The sequence below is a fragment of the Camelus bactrianus genome, chromosome 17 (genome assembly GCF_048773025.1).
Source record: "Camelus bactrianus isolate YW-2024 breed Bactrian camel chromosome 17, ASM4877302v1, whole genome shotgun sequence".
Classification (NCBI taxonomy): domain Eukaryota; kingdom Metazoa; phylum Chordata; class Mammalia; order Artiodactyla; family Camelidae; genus Camelus; species Camelus bactrianus.
The window spans coordinates 39,352,729-39,367,939 of NC_133555.1; the positions used below are offsets into that span (position 1 = coordinate 39,352,729).

The following is a 15,211-nucleotide window of genomic DNA, read 5'->3' on the forward strand; positions in this document are numbered from 1 at the left end:
ACTCTTTTGACAAAAAAAAATGCCTAGATTACATAAGTTTTTCTTAAGATGTACTTTCAACAGTTACAGCCATCATCAGTAATAAATGACACTAAGGTGTACGTGTGTTATTTCATTATTTTTGAAATAAGAATATAATGTTGTCATAGCTACAAAATAAATGTAAATAGATCAAAGTATCAGCAGTTTGAAATAAACCGTAGGAAACTTCTATAAGGAAGCTTGCGTCACTCTGAGCTTTAAAGAATATACACTGAGGTCATATCAGACAACAGCACATTTCCTGGAGAGGGATTCAGGCTCCTGGAACAATAATGTAAGTCAATTTGATATTGATTCTACCTTGTGATTCTAAGCTAAGATGTAGGTTACTATAAAAAACAGGGGAAAGCGGAGGGCCATGGGGAAGCTGACTGATCAGTTGGTCAATGAGCTGCAGGACAACAGTGGCAGGAGGGGTCATCAGCAGAACTGACAATATACAACCGGCGTGCAGAACTAAACAGAAATGACCCGTGCTCCAATCGGAGGAGTGAAGAGGGCAGCAAGCTAACTGTGCCACTGAAACAGACACTTGGCCAAACAACTTCCCGTACGTGATCACACTCGGACTTACCTGCACTCCTTATAATTTCTAGAAACACCGAGGTTCGCTTTTAACCTGAAATGGGCAAACTGTCTTCATATCCTACTGTGCCTTTTTCTAGTTACATACAGGGTTAAATAAAAGGGCCTAAAAGGAGAAAAAGAGGAAGTTATGCAAGGGAGGGACAGAGGCAGAGCAGGGGAGTGAAATCAACACAGAAATAGCAAAAGGAGAGACAGACGGAGGGAGGGAAAGACAGAACAAACAGCAGACAGAGAAAGAGGGGAAAAGACAGAGAGAAGAAACACACAGAGAAAACAGGGAGAGAGAACAGCAGAGATAGAAAATATCCCCGAGAGAGAGACGGAGAATGAAAAGGAAAAAGTTCACAGGCAAAAAGGAATAATGTGTTTCATGGAAAAGCTATCTGTTACCGAGTCACTCTTTTTCCATGTACTGTGTTAATACCGTATGTGGGAAGTGACCAAGCCTGGAACTCCGCCTAACAACATCTGCTGTGGACTTTAAAAGCCCTAATAATAGCACAGCTGGTGTCCCCAGACCAAGAGCTCACAGCCCACGTGACCGCCCTTCCTCAGCGGCTCCTCCAAGGGCAGTGCCGGCCCTCCCCCACATCCAGGCTTTCTTTCCTCCACTGCCTTGCTGAAAAGACCCCCACCTATTTTTCTGAGCTCACTTACTCTGATCCAGCACAGCAGCTCTTTTGAACAGGGGCAGTGTTAACATGCGAGGTAAATATCAGAAATGAAAGATGGGAATTTTCTGTAACTGTGTATGGTGACAGATGTTAATCAGACTTAGCGTGGTGATCATTTTGCAATATACACAAATATCGAATCATGTACACTTGAAACTAATGTAATATGTATCAATTATGCTTCAAAAAAACTAGGAAACATTAAAAAAAGATGGGAACATCAGTACAGATCTTCTGGACGTTAAAAGGACAATTATGCCAATAAGTAATTTAACAGCTTGGATGAAATGGACAAACTCCTTAAAATACGCAACTGACTGAAACTAACACGAGGAAAGAAAAGATCTGAAAAGCCCAGTATGTACTAAAGTAATGGAACCCCTAATGAAAACCCTTTCCACATCCAAGGAAAGACCAGGATGTCACCACATGGGTCTTGCTGCCAGGGTACAGGGTACAGGCCTCTCCAGGAGCCCGGATTCACTGTCTCTGACCAGGAGGCTTGCGGCCAGCTTGACTTTCCCACTGATCACTGCCTGTTACCAGGAGGAAACCATGCAGCACAAAATTGGAAAGAGGGGCTCTGGGGCATGGGAACAAAGAAATGAGGTTTTACAAGTCTGAGGCGTTTTAACCCTCTCTGGTATAATTTTTTTAAACGAATTCCTATCACAGTACGCTTTTAAAAAGCCTCTAGTGCTTGAAGAAACCACGCCTTAGCATCAGGAAGGGCAAGGAATTCAGCTCTAAGGGGAAGCCCATTGGAAATTGACAGAGAGGAAACTCCAGTTGGCACTGACACCGTATCCATAGCAATTGGAAGAGGAGCTGAAAAATCTGGGATTTCTCACTCTCCCTCTCAGCCCGGGCAACATCCCGAGGGCAATGAAGAGCCAAATGGACACGATACATGGGGCTTACTCACAGAAAAAGACAAAGAGGGCCAGCCACGTTTCAGAAACCGCGCTCAGTGACACAACAGCATGGACGTTTGTGAGCATGCGGTACCCAGGCTAGCAAAATTACATGGTTCTATCCCTGCCCGCCAGGTAATTATATCAACTACCATCACATGACAAGCTGAAAGGTGGGCAATCATTAACTTTTTCTACTGTTAAACACTGTTACACACCAAAAGACAGTGTTTTATACCTTGTTAATGCCATGAATAAATTATCTAACTCTGGACAAGTTCCTGTTTTGATTTATAAGACCAATGCCACCCTTGCTGTAAGTTAACCTGGCAAAATTCACAAGAGTCTAAAGAACAGTTATGGTATTTTAAGGACCATCCTAAGTATTTTTATACATCATTCCCTTTTGTTGAAATGTTTAATACTGAGAATCCTTTCCAAGAACAAATGGGTTGTTTCCACCTACAAAACATGAAAAGCATGAACAGAATCAATTGCTATTTGATCTTTATCAAACTTGCCCTTCCACTTTCACTCTTTTTAGGTCAGATATCCAGGTCAAGTTTATAGTTGTCAAGAATTGAGACTCCTCCTGGTTCAATCTTTGGACCCACGACAATACACCTGGTCAAACCATATTAGGGCAAAAGGAAAAATCAGTAATACCAAGTCTGCCTTAATTTAAAATTGATTTTTTTATCATAGATTTCTTTGCATTAATTGAGATTTTTTTTTTTTAGAAATATTACACTGAAATATTATTGATGTTGATTACTTAAATTTTTTGGCAACTTCTCCCCTTAAATGCTATACCTTTGGCAAGTGCCTCAGTCTCTTCACCCAGCCCAGGTCTTAGTCCACAATAATAACAATACACCCTGGGTGAATCAACGAAAAAGGATAAACACCCAGGCTTCATTAACTAACCCAGAGACTGGGCAACAGCTCCCTTAAGGACCATCTACTGAGGGAGAGGGGTGTTCATTCCAACTGACTCCAAGGGGCAGGGGGAACAGAATGAAAACCACAAATTCAAGCGCAGTTAAATTCTGTGGAACAAATACTTTACGTCATGTTGCCTTACAATCTAACAGCTGCAAAATTAACCAGAATTTTTAAATTATCTTATGCATTGAGCTCCATTAATGTTTTTTCCTATTCAGCTCCATTAATTCTGACTTACACATACACCTGTTACAGTCAACACATCCTGGCAGGTAACCATCACTATTCTGATCCTTATTGCAAGACAATTTTGTCTGTGAACTACCCGAAAATGGAATTCTTCAGTGTATACTTCTGTGTCTGGTCACTTTTGCTCAACATTTTGCTTGTGATTTTCATCCATCTTTTGCAATGATCAGTACTTCATTTCTTTTTATTGCTGAGTAGTAGTCTGTTGTCTGGATGTATCAACTTGCTCATACAGTCACCAGTTAATGTACATTTGGGTTTTTTTTTTCCCCCTCAGTTTGGCGTTATTAGCAGAGAAGCTGCTATGAACTAAGTAAAGGGCACTGGTTTCTGTTGAGTCCATGCCCAGAAGTGAATCAGTGGGTCATAATGTATATGCTCAGCTTTAGTAAATAGCACCAATGTTCCAATGTTTGTTCTTCTCTGCATGTGATGCATGAGGTTTCCAGCTGTTCCACATTCCCACCAGCGGCTGAAATTACCAAATTTCTCATTTTGTCCATTTTGATGGGGCTGCAGAAGCCTCTGCTAAAACAATCTCCAATCCTCTCTAATTTTACCATAATTCTACCGCTCCAACAGTACAAATGGTAAAAACCCCAGGTAAGAAGTCTAAGAATCACAAGAAAGTGCAGAAGAATCTCTACTTGAGCTCATTATTTCAGGAATTCATAAAAATATGGACCCAGGCAACATGAGGTAAACATGTATGACACTTGGCAAGGAAACATGCAAATTTTCTTACAGTCAATGTGTTACTATACGATGTTTACAAGGCTAAGCCAGCATCTCTTCTGAACCATGGAGAACTGAGTGATACAACTCTACACATATTTGCACACCTACTATGTATAAACAGACCCACAGAACATTTTAGTTCTTATATTACTTGGCCTCTCACAGCACAGGGACCTCATGAACCCCACCTGTGACCACAAGAACAATCTCTCCCGGCACTTTCAGTCTCATCCTGGTCAACCTCTGGTTGGTCCTCTTTGAGTTCTTCTTCACACAGTATCACCACTGTCCACACGGGGGTGGCACCCAGACCCTTACCTCACACTCAGACCTCTCTTCCAAGCATCAGCCCCAGATGTCCCCCATCCCTAAACACCTCCGCTTGGAAATCTCAAGACCACATCAAACTTACCATATTCAAAGCAGGACCCTCCAGGTCCTTACTGCTGCACAACTGAGTGATGTTAATCCGATCTGGAAATCTCAGCCCCATCCCTGAATCCGTCCCTTCCTAAGTGGCCCATCACCTCCTCAAAGAGCAAGCCTCAACCCCTCAACAGCATTCAAAGGCCATCCACTTCTTTCCAGCTACAACATCACTTACGACTCCAGGTGAACTCCCTACACTCTTTCCCCTTGAGCAAAGCCAGAGCTTCTGATGCAGGACTCAGTCAATCCCAGAGGTGGACGAAGTCTGGGCACGTGCACCAAGGGGAAGTCATCCACTTGTCCTTGAGGACACCCCTTCTCTTAGGAAAGTCTACAAACTGCATCCCTGGTGAACAAATGGACATGTGACTTATGAGTTTGTGAGTTAAATTCTCAGACTTGATGTTGCTGATCATTCTGTCACGCTGCCTCTTGTCAAAAAGAGAAGTCAGTATACCGTAAATGACAAAAGTCTGACCGTAAGATAAAACCAAACTCCCAGGAGTATTTGTTTCCGCTATTCCCTTCCATAAGTATCATTTCTCTTCCAGGATATTAAGAGACTTCGATCAGTAGAAGTTTTTCCAGTTAACATTCAATGCCTGCTCTGACATTCTTCTTGCACGTGCAAAGTACAAACTAGCTTCCTACCTTGCAAGTACAGTATAAATACATCCAGTGCATCAGTCGACATTTTAGTCTATTTTCCCAATGATGCGCTTGTCACGCCTTTCATCTACTGTTGTAATCCTAATATTCTGCTTGTGTTCTCAAACAGAAAAGTATTTTCTCAAATTTTTAACACCAAAATACACTTCTTCCACAAGGGACCTTTGAAATGTCATGATATTTGTGTTCAAATATCAAGTCCAAAGGGATGTCTCTAATGCCTTGGGATCCTTGCAAAGTTAACCCTTTCTTCTCAAAGTCTAAGCGGGGTAGATTGTTGTTAGGTGAACAAAAACGAGAGCCTCGCTCACTGCCTCAAGTCATGGGAGCCAGTCCTGTTAGCACCACAAAAGGGGAGGCCATCACATACCCTTAGGGCATGGCACAGAATACGTGCTCTAAAATTATTTGTGGATGAATGGACACTGAGGAGTTCAGTAAGGCCAACAATAATAATGGCTAACGCAAAACGCTTACTGAGTCAAGCATACCTATTAATTCACAATTCACGTAACACCCTTAATAACCATATGAGGTTATCACATAAGGTAATGATTCAGGAACTGGCTGTCATAAACAGGATTTGCTGGGTTCAACACATCTGGCCCTAACAAAGCAACAGTCTTAAAGAGGGGGAGAAAAAAAGGAACACGGCTTCAAACACATCAAGAGTATGCTAGTCTATCCAGACTGTTAAATCTGGAAGTTTTGTTTTGGTTTTTTTTTTTTAACAAAGGCTACACCCTACTTGGGTCCATAAAGCAGAGCGATACAATTCCCAGAGTACTCAGCGTTGTATTTAAAACCTACCTAGATGCAAATGTTGGAATGACAAACCCACCATCTGGAGGATGCCCTCTCTCCTCTCTACAATGAAAGCCAGTAAGCAAAGTCCCAGAAAGTCTGCACCCAAACGTAACACTCACAGACACACACCGGTGAGTCATCCATGTAACAAATTGCTCATTTTCCTGCTCCCCACCTTCCCTCTAAATCATTACGCTGCTAGTCCACAATCATAGGTTTGGTTTCTCGTTTGTTTGTTTGGTGTTTTTAATCCCCCAGAATAAAGCTTACCAATTTCAACTTCGTGCCAACTTTGTAACTCTGCAAGAATCTGCTGATCCCCTCAGTTTAAGTAAACCTCCAATTTTCTTTTCTTCCTTTCCTTCTTTCTTTCTTTTTTTTTTTTTTTAAGGAGGATAGGTAATTAGGTTTATTTACTTTTTTAAATGGAGGTACTGGGGACAGAAGCCAGGACCTCGTGCATGCTAAGCATTCACTCTACCACTGAGCTATACACTCTCCCCACCTCCAATTTTCTTCCCAGGTTTGAAATTCTCCAATGCTAGCAAGACCCACATATTTGGACCCTTCTTTTAATTTTGAACAAAAAATGGCCCTTGACATAATAACTGTGCTGCCAGATCTCTGCCAGTGTGAGACCACCAACCCCACCCCCACCCAAATCAAAGTCAAGGTCCAACAGGCAAACCAAACTCACTTAGAACCCCCTATTCAGAACCACAACATGTAACGTATTGCCTTACTGAGTTGCCCTTCTCTTTTCACCCCGCCTGGTCCCCCAACTCCCACATTCCAATTTCTATTCCGAATAAAAGTGGCAGGAAAAGAACAGAGGCAAAGACCATACACACGCAGACCCTAAAACACTAGCAGCTTCTAGAAACCGTATCAGAGTCCCACAACACTTACTAAATAAATTACACCTGATGCCCCAGAGTTAAACAGCCATCAACAGAAGGGCTGAAGCAAGAGCTCCTACTAACAACCCCTCACAGCTCTGAGCAAGGCAACAACCATGACTAGCGTTGGCAGGAAACAGAGTGAAGGGAGAAAAGTGACTCAAAACAACCATGTCACACCCAGCAGGTTGGCAATTATCAACAACACAATCAGGGGGGAGAGTATAGCTGAAATAGTAGAGCACATGCTTAGCATGCACAAGGTCCTGGGTTCAATTCCCAGCACCTCCATTAAAAAAAAAAAAAACGAATAAATAAATAGACCTAATGACCTCCCCCCAACAAAAAATTGTTTTAAGTTTTTAAAAGATTAAAAAAAGAAAAAAAACAAGATCACAAGTGTTGCTGAGAAACTGGATCCTTCGTGCCATTTCTGGTAGGAATACAAAATGGTGCAGTCACTGAGGATTAATGGTATGAAGCATCCTCAAAAATTAAACACAGAATTACCACAGGATCCAGCAGTTCCACTTCTGGTTATATAACCAAAAGAAGTGAAAGCAAGGACACAAACAAATGTTTGTACACTTGTGCTCATAGCAGCATTATTCACAGTAGCCAAAAGATGGAAGCAACTCAAGTGTCCGAAGATAAATGAATGGATAAACAAAATGTGGTACATACGTAACAATGGAGTATTATTCAGCCTTAAGAAGGAATGAAATTCTAGTACACGATACAACCTGATGAACCTTGAGGACATTATGCTAAATGAAATAAGCCAGGCACAAAGACAAAGAGTGTATGATTCCTCGTCTATGAGGTTCCTAGAATATTCAAATTCACAGAGACAGAACGTAGAATGGTGTTTGCCATGGCCTGAGAGGAGGGGGGAATGGTAAGTTAGTGTTTATTCAGTATAGAGTTTCACTGGGGTAAGATGAAAAAGTTCCAGAAACAGATGGCGCTGATAGTTGTACAACAGCATGAGTGTACCTAATGCTGCAAAACTGTGCCCTTTAAAATGGCTAGGGGAAGGTATAGCAGAGTGATAGAGTGCCTGCTTAGCATGCACAAGGTCCTGGGTTCAATCCCCAGAACCTCCACTTAATAATAATAGTAATCTACAAATAAATAAACCTAATTACCTCCTCCCAAAACAAAAACAAATCAAAAAAAGCTACAAAGAAAAGAAAAACTAAGTAAAATGGCTAAAATTGTAATTTCTGTGTTACATTCATTTTACCACTTTTTTTTAAAAGAAAAGACGGTCATTGCATTAGGGATTTCCTTTCATCCCTCAGACTGGGGGACTTGGGCACCTCTAGGGCAAAAAAATAATTTGGCAAAAACAGATTACCTGTGCCCACCCCAACATGAGGTTATGTTAGGAGCACGGCAGGCCTACAGCCCTGCACCTGCTAGGAAAGCAGGAGGGAAGGAGGGAGTGTGAGGGGAAGGTTATGTACACTGGGGTCAGATCCACTTACCTTCCATCTGGCTCCCATTCTGACACTGCTGTGGTCTCCCATATGCACAGTGTGCATGACCCGGCACCTAATATTCACTCTTCAAAGATTAGGCCAGTGGGTGGGTGGATGGATGGATGTTTCACTACCTGGAGAGAATTTAAGGAGAACTGCGTATTGACCACTCTGGCCTATTTTAACAACTCAAAACACTTCCCAACGCTGAGGTAGGGAGGGTAAATTACTGGCTAAATTTGGGGCTGTTTTCCTCACTACTGATTTAGAATGACACTTTGTCCCTTCCTCTTGGGCCCTCCCATTTTACAGTTCATTGTTACAACTCAAGGGAGGAAAGAGGTGGGCACTGGGAAAGGAATGGGTTCAGCCATCTTTTCGGAAAACCCCAGCCCCTTTCCTCTTGGCAGAGGGCAAGAAGTTGACCCCAGCCTTGAGTACTAACCCTCCCAAGTGTGTGCTGTCCACTTGCTCTCCCTAGTGTATGCCAAGTCTGGCCCTGTGCATCCGGAAACAACATTCTGTGTAACCATGAAGGAACGTGTGACAAGGAGCACCAATGAGAGATGTGTTGAAAATGCAGATGTAGATTTAGCAGGCCTGGGGCAGGCTCTGCTGGGCTGCAGATCTAACCTGCTCCCAGGTGATGCTGATACTGCAGGCCAGCCCACCACACATTGAAGAGCGAGGCTTTACACACCTGCAAACAGCTGAAGCCATGCCTGCAGAGAGCAGTCAGGCAGAAACAGCGTTGCCCTCTTTCCACCTGCATTCCCCACGCAAGCCGCAGCCACTTGCTTCCCCCATGAATCAGGACCCTCAGTAGCTCTGCCATCAATAGCTGAGCATCTGCAGTCACTCCCTCCCTGCCTTTATCATCACACCTAGGACACTCAATGCTCCTGGTCAAGGAATTTTTCCTCTCCACACCCCCAAAGTTTCCCCATGGTCCTCAAACAGAAACTCAAGGATGGCCTCTGCACTCACTGCTTACGTGCTCCTCACGGTTAAGACGAAGATGCATGACTCGATAAGATAAGTGAGCCAAATCATTTCCTACAGTCCAGGGAGGCATTTTATCTTTGGCTACATCTCAAACTGGAAATTATTTCTTAAGGACCATCATAAAAGGAGGCGAGCCTACACTAGATCACGCCTCCTCTACTTTTTGCAAAACTTAAAGACTAACAGCTTGCAGAATGCTACCATTAGAAAAAAAAAATCCTGGACCACAGCAGATGCTGTGGATGTTAATAACAAGCAGATACACCTGCACCTATGTTATGGAACGTGGGATTTACTAATAGCTAATCTGTGTAAACACAACCCAGGAGACAAGCACTTTTTAGTCAATCTAATCACACTATTTAGTAACTAAGTCTAGGCATTAAGGAGGCATACGATAAAGAGGGAAGGGCTCTGAATGGTAAGCTGAAGGATACTTGTCAGAAAAAGCCAAATCACTTACTCCACAGGTTCAGTTATTTTCAACCAATTGGTAAAAAAAAAAAAAAAAAAAGACTTTCAAAGACCTGGAACATCCAGAGGAGGAGATTCCTTATCATTCAAATCCAGTTAAGTTATATTCTGGCGGTTCTTTAATTTAGTCATGGATTTACTTCTCCTCAATATTGGAACATCCTTTTCAGGTGTTAGTGCAAAATCCACTTCCTCTGGGAAGATCACCTTCTGCTTTTAAATGTCCTGGCGTATCATTAAGTCTGGACCCGAAGACACCCAAGAACAAATCCAGCTCCAACACTGTCAGACTGGGATGCACAAACATACGCTGCAGGGAGCCCCCTGCGCCCCAGGAAAAAACAAGGTGTATCTTTCTTGAGTGCTTTTTGACTCAAGGCAGCAATTTAAAGCATTTTTATATTAAAATAAACAAGATGAATCCTTCATTTCTATTCTTCATCAAAGGAAGCACTGAAGTTAACACTGAAAAGCAACAGAAACCTCAGGCTGAGCTCCCCAATCCCCCTTTCCAGGGTTCCTTTGCCGTGAAGGTTATGAGAGCAAGTTTCAGAAGCAGCAAGATAATCTATTTCCCAGCTGGAGGCCAAAAGACTTTCCGGAGAAGTCCTACCACTTGTTAGTCATCAGAGAGATTTACAGCACTTCTCAGCACTCCCCAGGTGAGGCTGGAGGCAGTCCTTCCTAGGAGGCTGGACTAGAAGCCCAAACTAGGATGTTAGGAGCTCATCTCCCACCTCATTCCACCCTCTTCAACCTCATGTGCACTATGAACAAATATATAATTAAATGAGATTCTCAATGAATAATGAAGCCACACAGCCCTTCATAAACACACGTCAAACCCTTTCTTTAACCAGCTCCACATCACTTGGTATTATATGTAGCTCAGAGGCACCCGACTGACGCATATGCTATTATTTACTGTCTCTTTGCTAAAACTCTGAACTTTTCAACACTGCAGTGGCCGCCATTTGGATACACTTAATAGGAAGGCAAGTCAGAATAAGGAACATTTGTTCAGAAAGGAGGAAAAAGATGGGGGAGGAACCCAAAGACCCATTCAACAGTCTGTACTTCAGACACTCACCCAAGACTATCAAATAAAATCTAAGAACCCACATGAGCTCCAGGCTTGGTGGAGACCGTTCTTCTTCTAACCTCTTAATCTCCTAAAAGGAGCATCCCTCTGTCCACCCACGAAAACCATGGTGCATACCAAACACAGGTGAGTTAAACAGACCAGGGTCTGTTTTCAAAACCAAGGGTGATTCAATCATGTATTTGTAGAAGCGGGTCACTGGAACATTATCCCTACATTTATCAAACTGCAAGATGGTGAAAGTCTTGGCTTACTACCTGCAATCCTCACTGAGTGGAAATCAAGGGTTGACCCTCCAATGCCTTTCTCACTTGAGCTTTAAAGGAGAAAAACAGAACTGCCCCATTAGGAAAAGCAGCCACCCACCCACTTGCCCTCCTCAGCCTCCTCCGGGGCTGTATGGGGCAAAAGAACAATCAAATCTACGAAAACACCAACAGCTGACGGAGGAGGGAAAGCCCCAGGTCTACGCTCCACCTCGGGAGCAGGTGCTCAAAATGGGGAGCCCAGAGGGTTAATTCAAGACTCATCTAACAGTTACAGAGATCTACTGTGTGCAAGGTCAGAGGCAGGGGCTCAGAAAGAAGAAAGTCCCCATCAGGTAGCAAACAGTAAAAGGCTGCTAGTTGGGAACCTGAAAAGTTAGGAACGCCTCTCAACGAGAATAATGCTGTTTTATTTTCAAAGCCCTTTTAATAGGATCTGATTCGACCCTCACAATAAACCTATAAGAAGGATAATAATGGCTATTATATCTGCTTTCTTATCCCTGTTAGGGCTCAAAAAGGTTACCAAGTCACAAATCTAGTCATGTTGGAATGAGACCTGAAAACCCTCCCAGGCCATTCAAACTTGTACAGACACTTTCACTCAAAACACTCTTTAATCCTTACAACCAACTAATGAAGTTTGTTTGGATTTTCTTTGTTTGTTTGAGGGGGCAATCCCAGAGAGAGGAGTGCCAGATCAAAGAGGTTAAATAAGGGCTCAAGGTCACACAGCCAGCAAAGACAGAGAGCAGCCAGAATTTGAATCCAGGTTTCCCACTCCAAAACCAATGTCCTTTTTTAACACACCAGAGAGGAGCATGAGCAACTGAGCCAGTACGGAGACACTCTACATGGAGAGCTGGGGATGGGAAACCAAATCCCACAGGTCCCTGGGGCATTAAACAGGAAACGGCTGGTGCTGAGGCCAAGCTGAAACCCAGTTCTTGCCAAACCCACTGCTCACGGGCCTGGGCTTTCTAACTCAGCTCAGCATCCCCAAGCCGGGCTCCAGGTGGCTCAGTCCACACCTGTCTGGGCACCTCTGTGATAAAGCTGGGACCAGAGATCTAACAGCACACAAGCATGATCTTTCCAAACAGAAGAAAAGTGCCATCTGTCACTCCAGGTCCAACTCTGAATCTGTCAGCCAACCTGTCACCCTCCACTGAAACTCAGGACACCCTCCTGGTGCAGACTGCCCAGAGCCCACACCGCTCAGTCTGACCACCTCCCTCTCTGCTGCTCTTGCAGTTGGAAACTATAAAGGACCCTGTTCCTAGCTTGTTTCCCTGGGGTGTATGTCCCACCTCCCCAAGAAATAACCCAAAGACTCCATCCAAAGAACCCATTCGGCCTACACACTCGCAGACACTGACAACATTTACACATTTGCTTGAAGCAAACAAAGTTCTGGGGAAGCATGTCAGAAAAATATTTTTTTTTAATCAGAGGCCTAGACACTCATATTTAGGAGGCGCTCAAAGTGGACGCTGATTTCAGTTTCCGAACAAGTGCAGGGAAGAGTTCTGAAACACGCAGGCTGACCGGGTAGGGGGTATCCCGGCAGCCAAGACCAGGCCGCCGGGCTTCTGACTTGTGCTTCCCTAAACACAACTTTACAAAAAAAGAAGCAATACTTTTCACTGAGTTTCTTGTTACTTACAGGAGGCTGACCTTGGAGATTCGAAAAGAACTGAAAAACTCAGGTCAAAAAAGTGACGAAGTGAACTTGTTAACTCTCAAGATGGAAAGAAAGCGTCCTAAAAGCCACCTGCTTCGCCCCCAAACACTCTCAGAAGATGTAGTTTACATTCGTTTTGCGAGTAAGTGGGAATCGGAGTCCCGCTCGCGCTCTGGCCTGGATCAGCTCGGGGCTTTTTGAAGGTCGCTTCACTGTCACTTCGGAGTGCCGAGGCCCGGAATCCAGGCCACGCGGCGAGACCGACACGATGCACTCTGGGCACCTTTCTGTGTCCCCCGGGGCCTCCCGCAGGTGCGGCCGATGCTGAATGCGGGCCGCCCCGCAGGATTCCGGCGCCCGGCCTTTCCCGCCGCCACTTCATGCACTCACACCCCCGAAAGCCCGCGTCCTTCCCCACCCACACCCGGGCCCGAGGCGCCCGAGAAACGGGGTCGGCGGTCCCGTGGCTTACCCTCGAGAGGCGCACGGCGCGCGGCTCCGTAGCAGGCGCGTTCCCGGCAGGTTCCTGCGCGGGACTGCCCGGGCGCTCGGCTCTCCTAGCCGCCGCCTCCTCGTTGTCCTCGGCCCGGCCCCGGCCGCCCGGCGGCTCCGGTTCCCTCCGCAGCAGCCGGCCGGGCGGCACCGGGGTGCACGCGGAGGGCTCGGATTCGGCGCCTTCTCCTCCGCCGGCTGCCCTCCCGCCGACTCGGCGCTCCCGGACTCGGGGGCCGGGGTTTCGGGACGAGGGGGTCGTAGGGGCGCTCGCGCTCCCCCACGCTCCCTCCCGTGCCGCCCTCCCGCGTGCAGCCCCTTTCCGGGGACGCCTCTCACAGCGCGCGGCCGTCAAGGGCTCGGAGCGCGCGGGGGCGGCGGCCGGGTGGGCCCCGGGGCGGCGGGCGGGGGCGCAGCTGCGGACGGGGGTACTAGCGCGGGCGCCGCGGCGCGGCCTCTCGCCATGGCTCTCGGCGGGCGGGCGCTTCGCACCTCCCCTCCGCGCTGCCGTCACGCCCGACGCGCGCCGAGCCCTCCCCTTCCCCGGCCCCGCCCGCCGGCCCGCTTTTGCCGCCACCTGCGGGCCGCCCTCCAGGATGCCCGCGGGGCGGCGCGTGTCCCCGCCGCCCAGAGCCGCGCTCCCTTCCTACCTCTCCAACAACCGCAGGTGTCCCGCTCCTATGCTTTTACCTGCCCCGGGCCTGACAGAGTCCCCGGAGAAATATCTGCGACGGGAGAAACTACCGCAGACCACCACCACCACCACCACCATCACCACCACTCTGCCCAGAACACTTATTTACTTATAGCACTTCTCGGTGTCGGTCCAGCCAGTCTAAGGGGAAGATGGAACTCACACAGAGACTGCCGCGAACGTAGTGGAAGTCCAGGCGTCCCGTTCCTGCAGGCCCGGCTGTCCCCTAGGAAAGCAAACCTTAGGCTTAAACGGGGCTGGGACAGAGCTGGTAAGTGAAGAGAATATGGATGGGCAGTCTGAATAATATGCCACCAAAGGGTGAGGGAGGAGGACAGGGGTGTGGGGGACCAGGAAGTAACTGCTCACAGGCTACTCTATTATGCAAATCACTGTGGACGGTTTAACAGGGAGCAGCACACATGATCTCATTTCCAGTAGAGCCTGCTGAGTCCACAGCGTTGGCCTAGTCTCTGCCCAAAGGTCATCGAGGACATTGGGAAGACACGGAGAAGACTCAGACCAGAATCGAAGACCCAGGGAACCTAAACCATAGAAAACCTGGTTTCCATTACTAGAAGAGGACATGAAGAGACAAAGCATATAGTAAAGATTGGTTTAGGCAAGAATCATCAATGGATGCCAACCCTAGGGGGGATTTTATTGGGGAGCAGTTTATCTGGGTTAATGTGTCTCCCCACAGGTGGTTTAGACTTATTAGTAGCAAGAGAGAAACACTCAGTATACAAAGGGGCAGAGGAACCGCACATTGATTGACCAGGATCAAAACTGACATCATCAATGCAAGCAGATGGCTATCATGTCCTCAGAACACATCACCTATGCAATGTCCCCAGGGAGAATGCATAACCTGAATCTAATGATAATGAAACCTCAGACAAACCCCGAAGAGGAATGTCTGTTAAAAGGAGGCAGGGGGTGTATTCTTCAAACATGTAAGTATCACAAAAGAAGGCTTAGGAAATGTTCCAGATTAAAGAGTGCTGAAAAGTCCCAACAACTAAATGTGAATCCTGGTCCTAGGCTGGATTCTCT

General features: G+C 46.0%; 1 protein-coding gene across 1 annotated transcript in view; it reads right to left on the minus strand.

Moving 5' to 3' along the window:
- Positions 1–14,233, minus strand: part of LOC141573742 (uncharacterized) — a 61,018-nt gene extending 46,785 nt beyond the window's left edge. Inside the window, exons 1-2 of the mRNA XM_074344143.1 lie at positions 14,168–14,233; positions 13,442–14,107 (exon numbers count right to left, since the gene is read on the minus strand). Of these exons, the coding sequence (XP_074200244.1) occupies positions 13,442–14,107; positions 14,168–14,233 (732 nt within the window). The remainder of the gene's footprint in view (positions 1–13,441; positions 14,108–14,167) is intronic.
- Between the last annotated feature and the right edge of the window lie 978 nt (positions 14,234–15,211).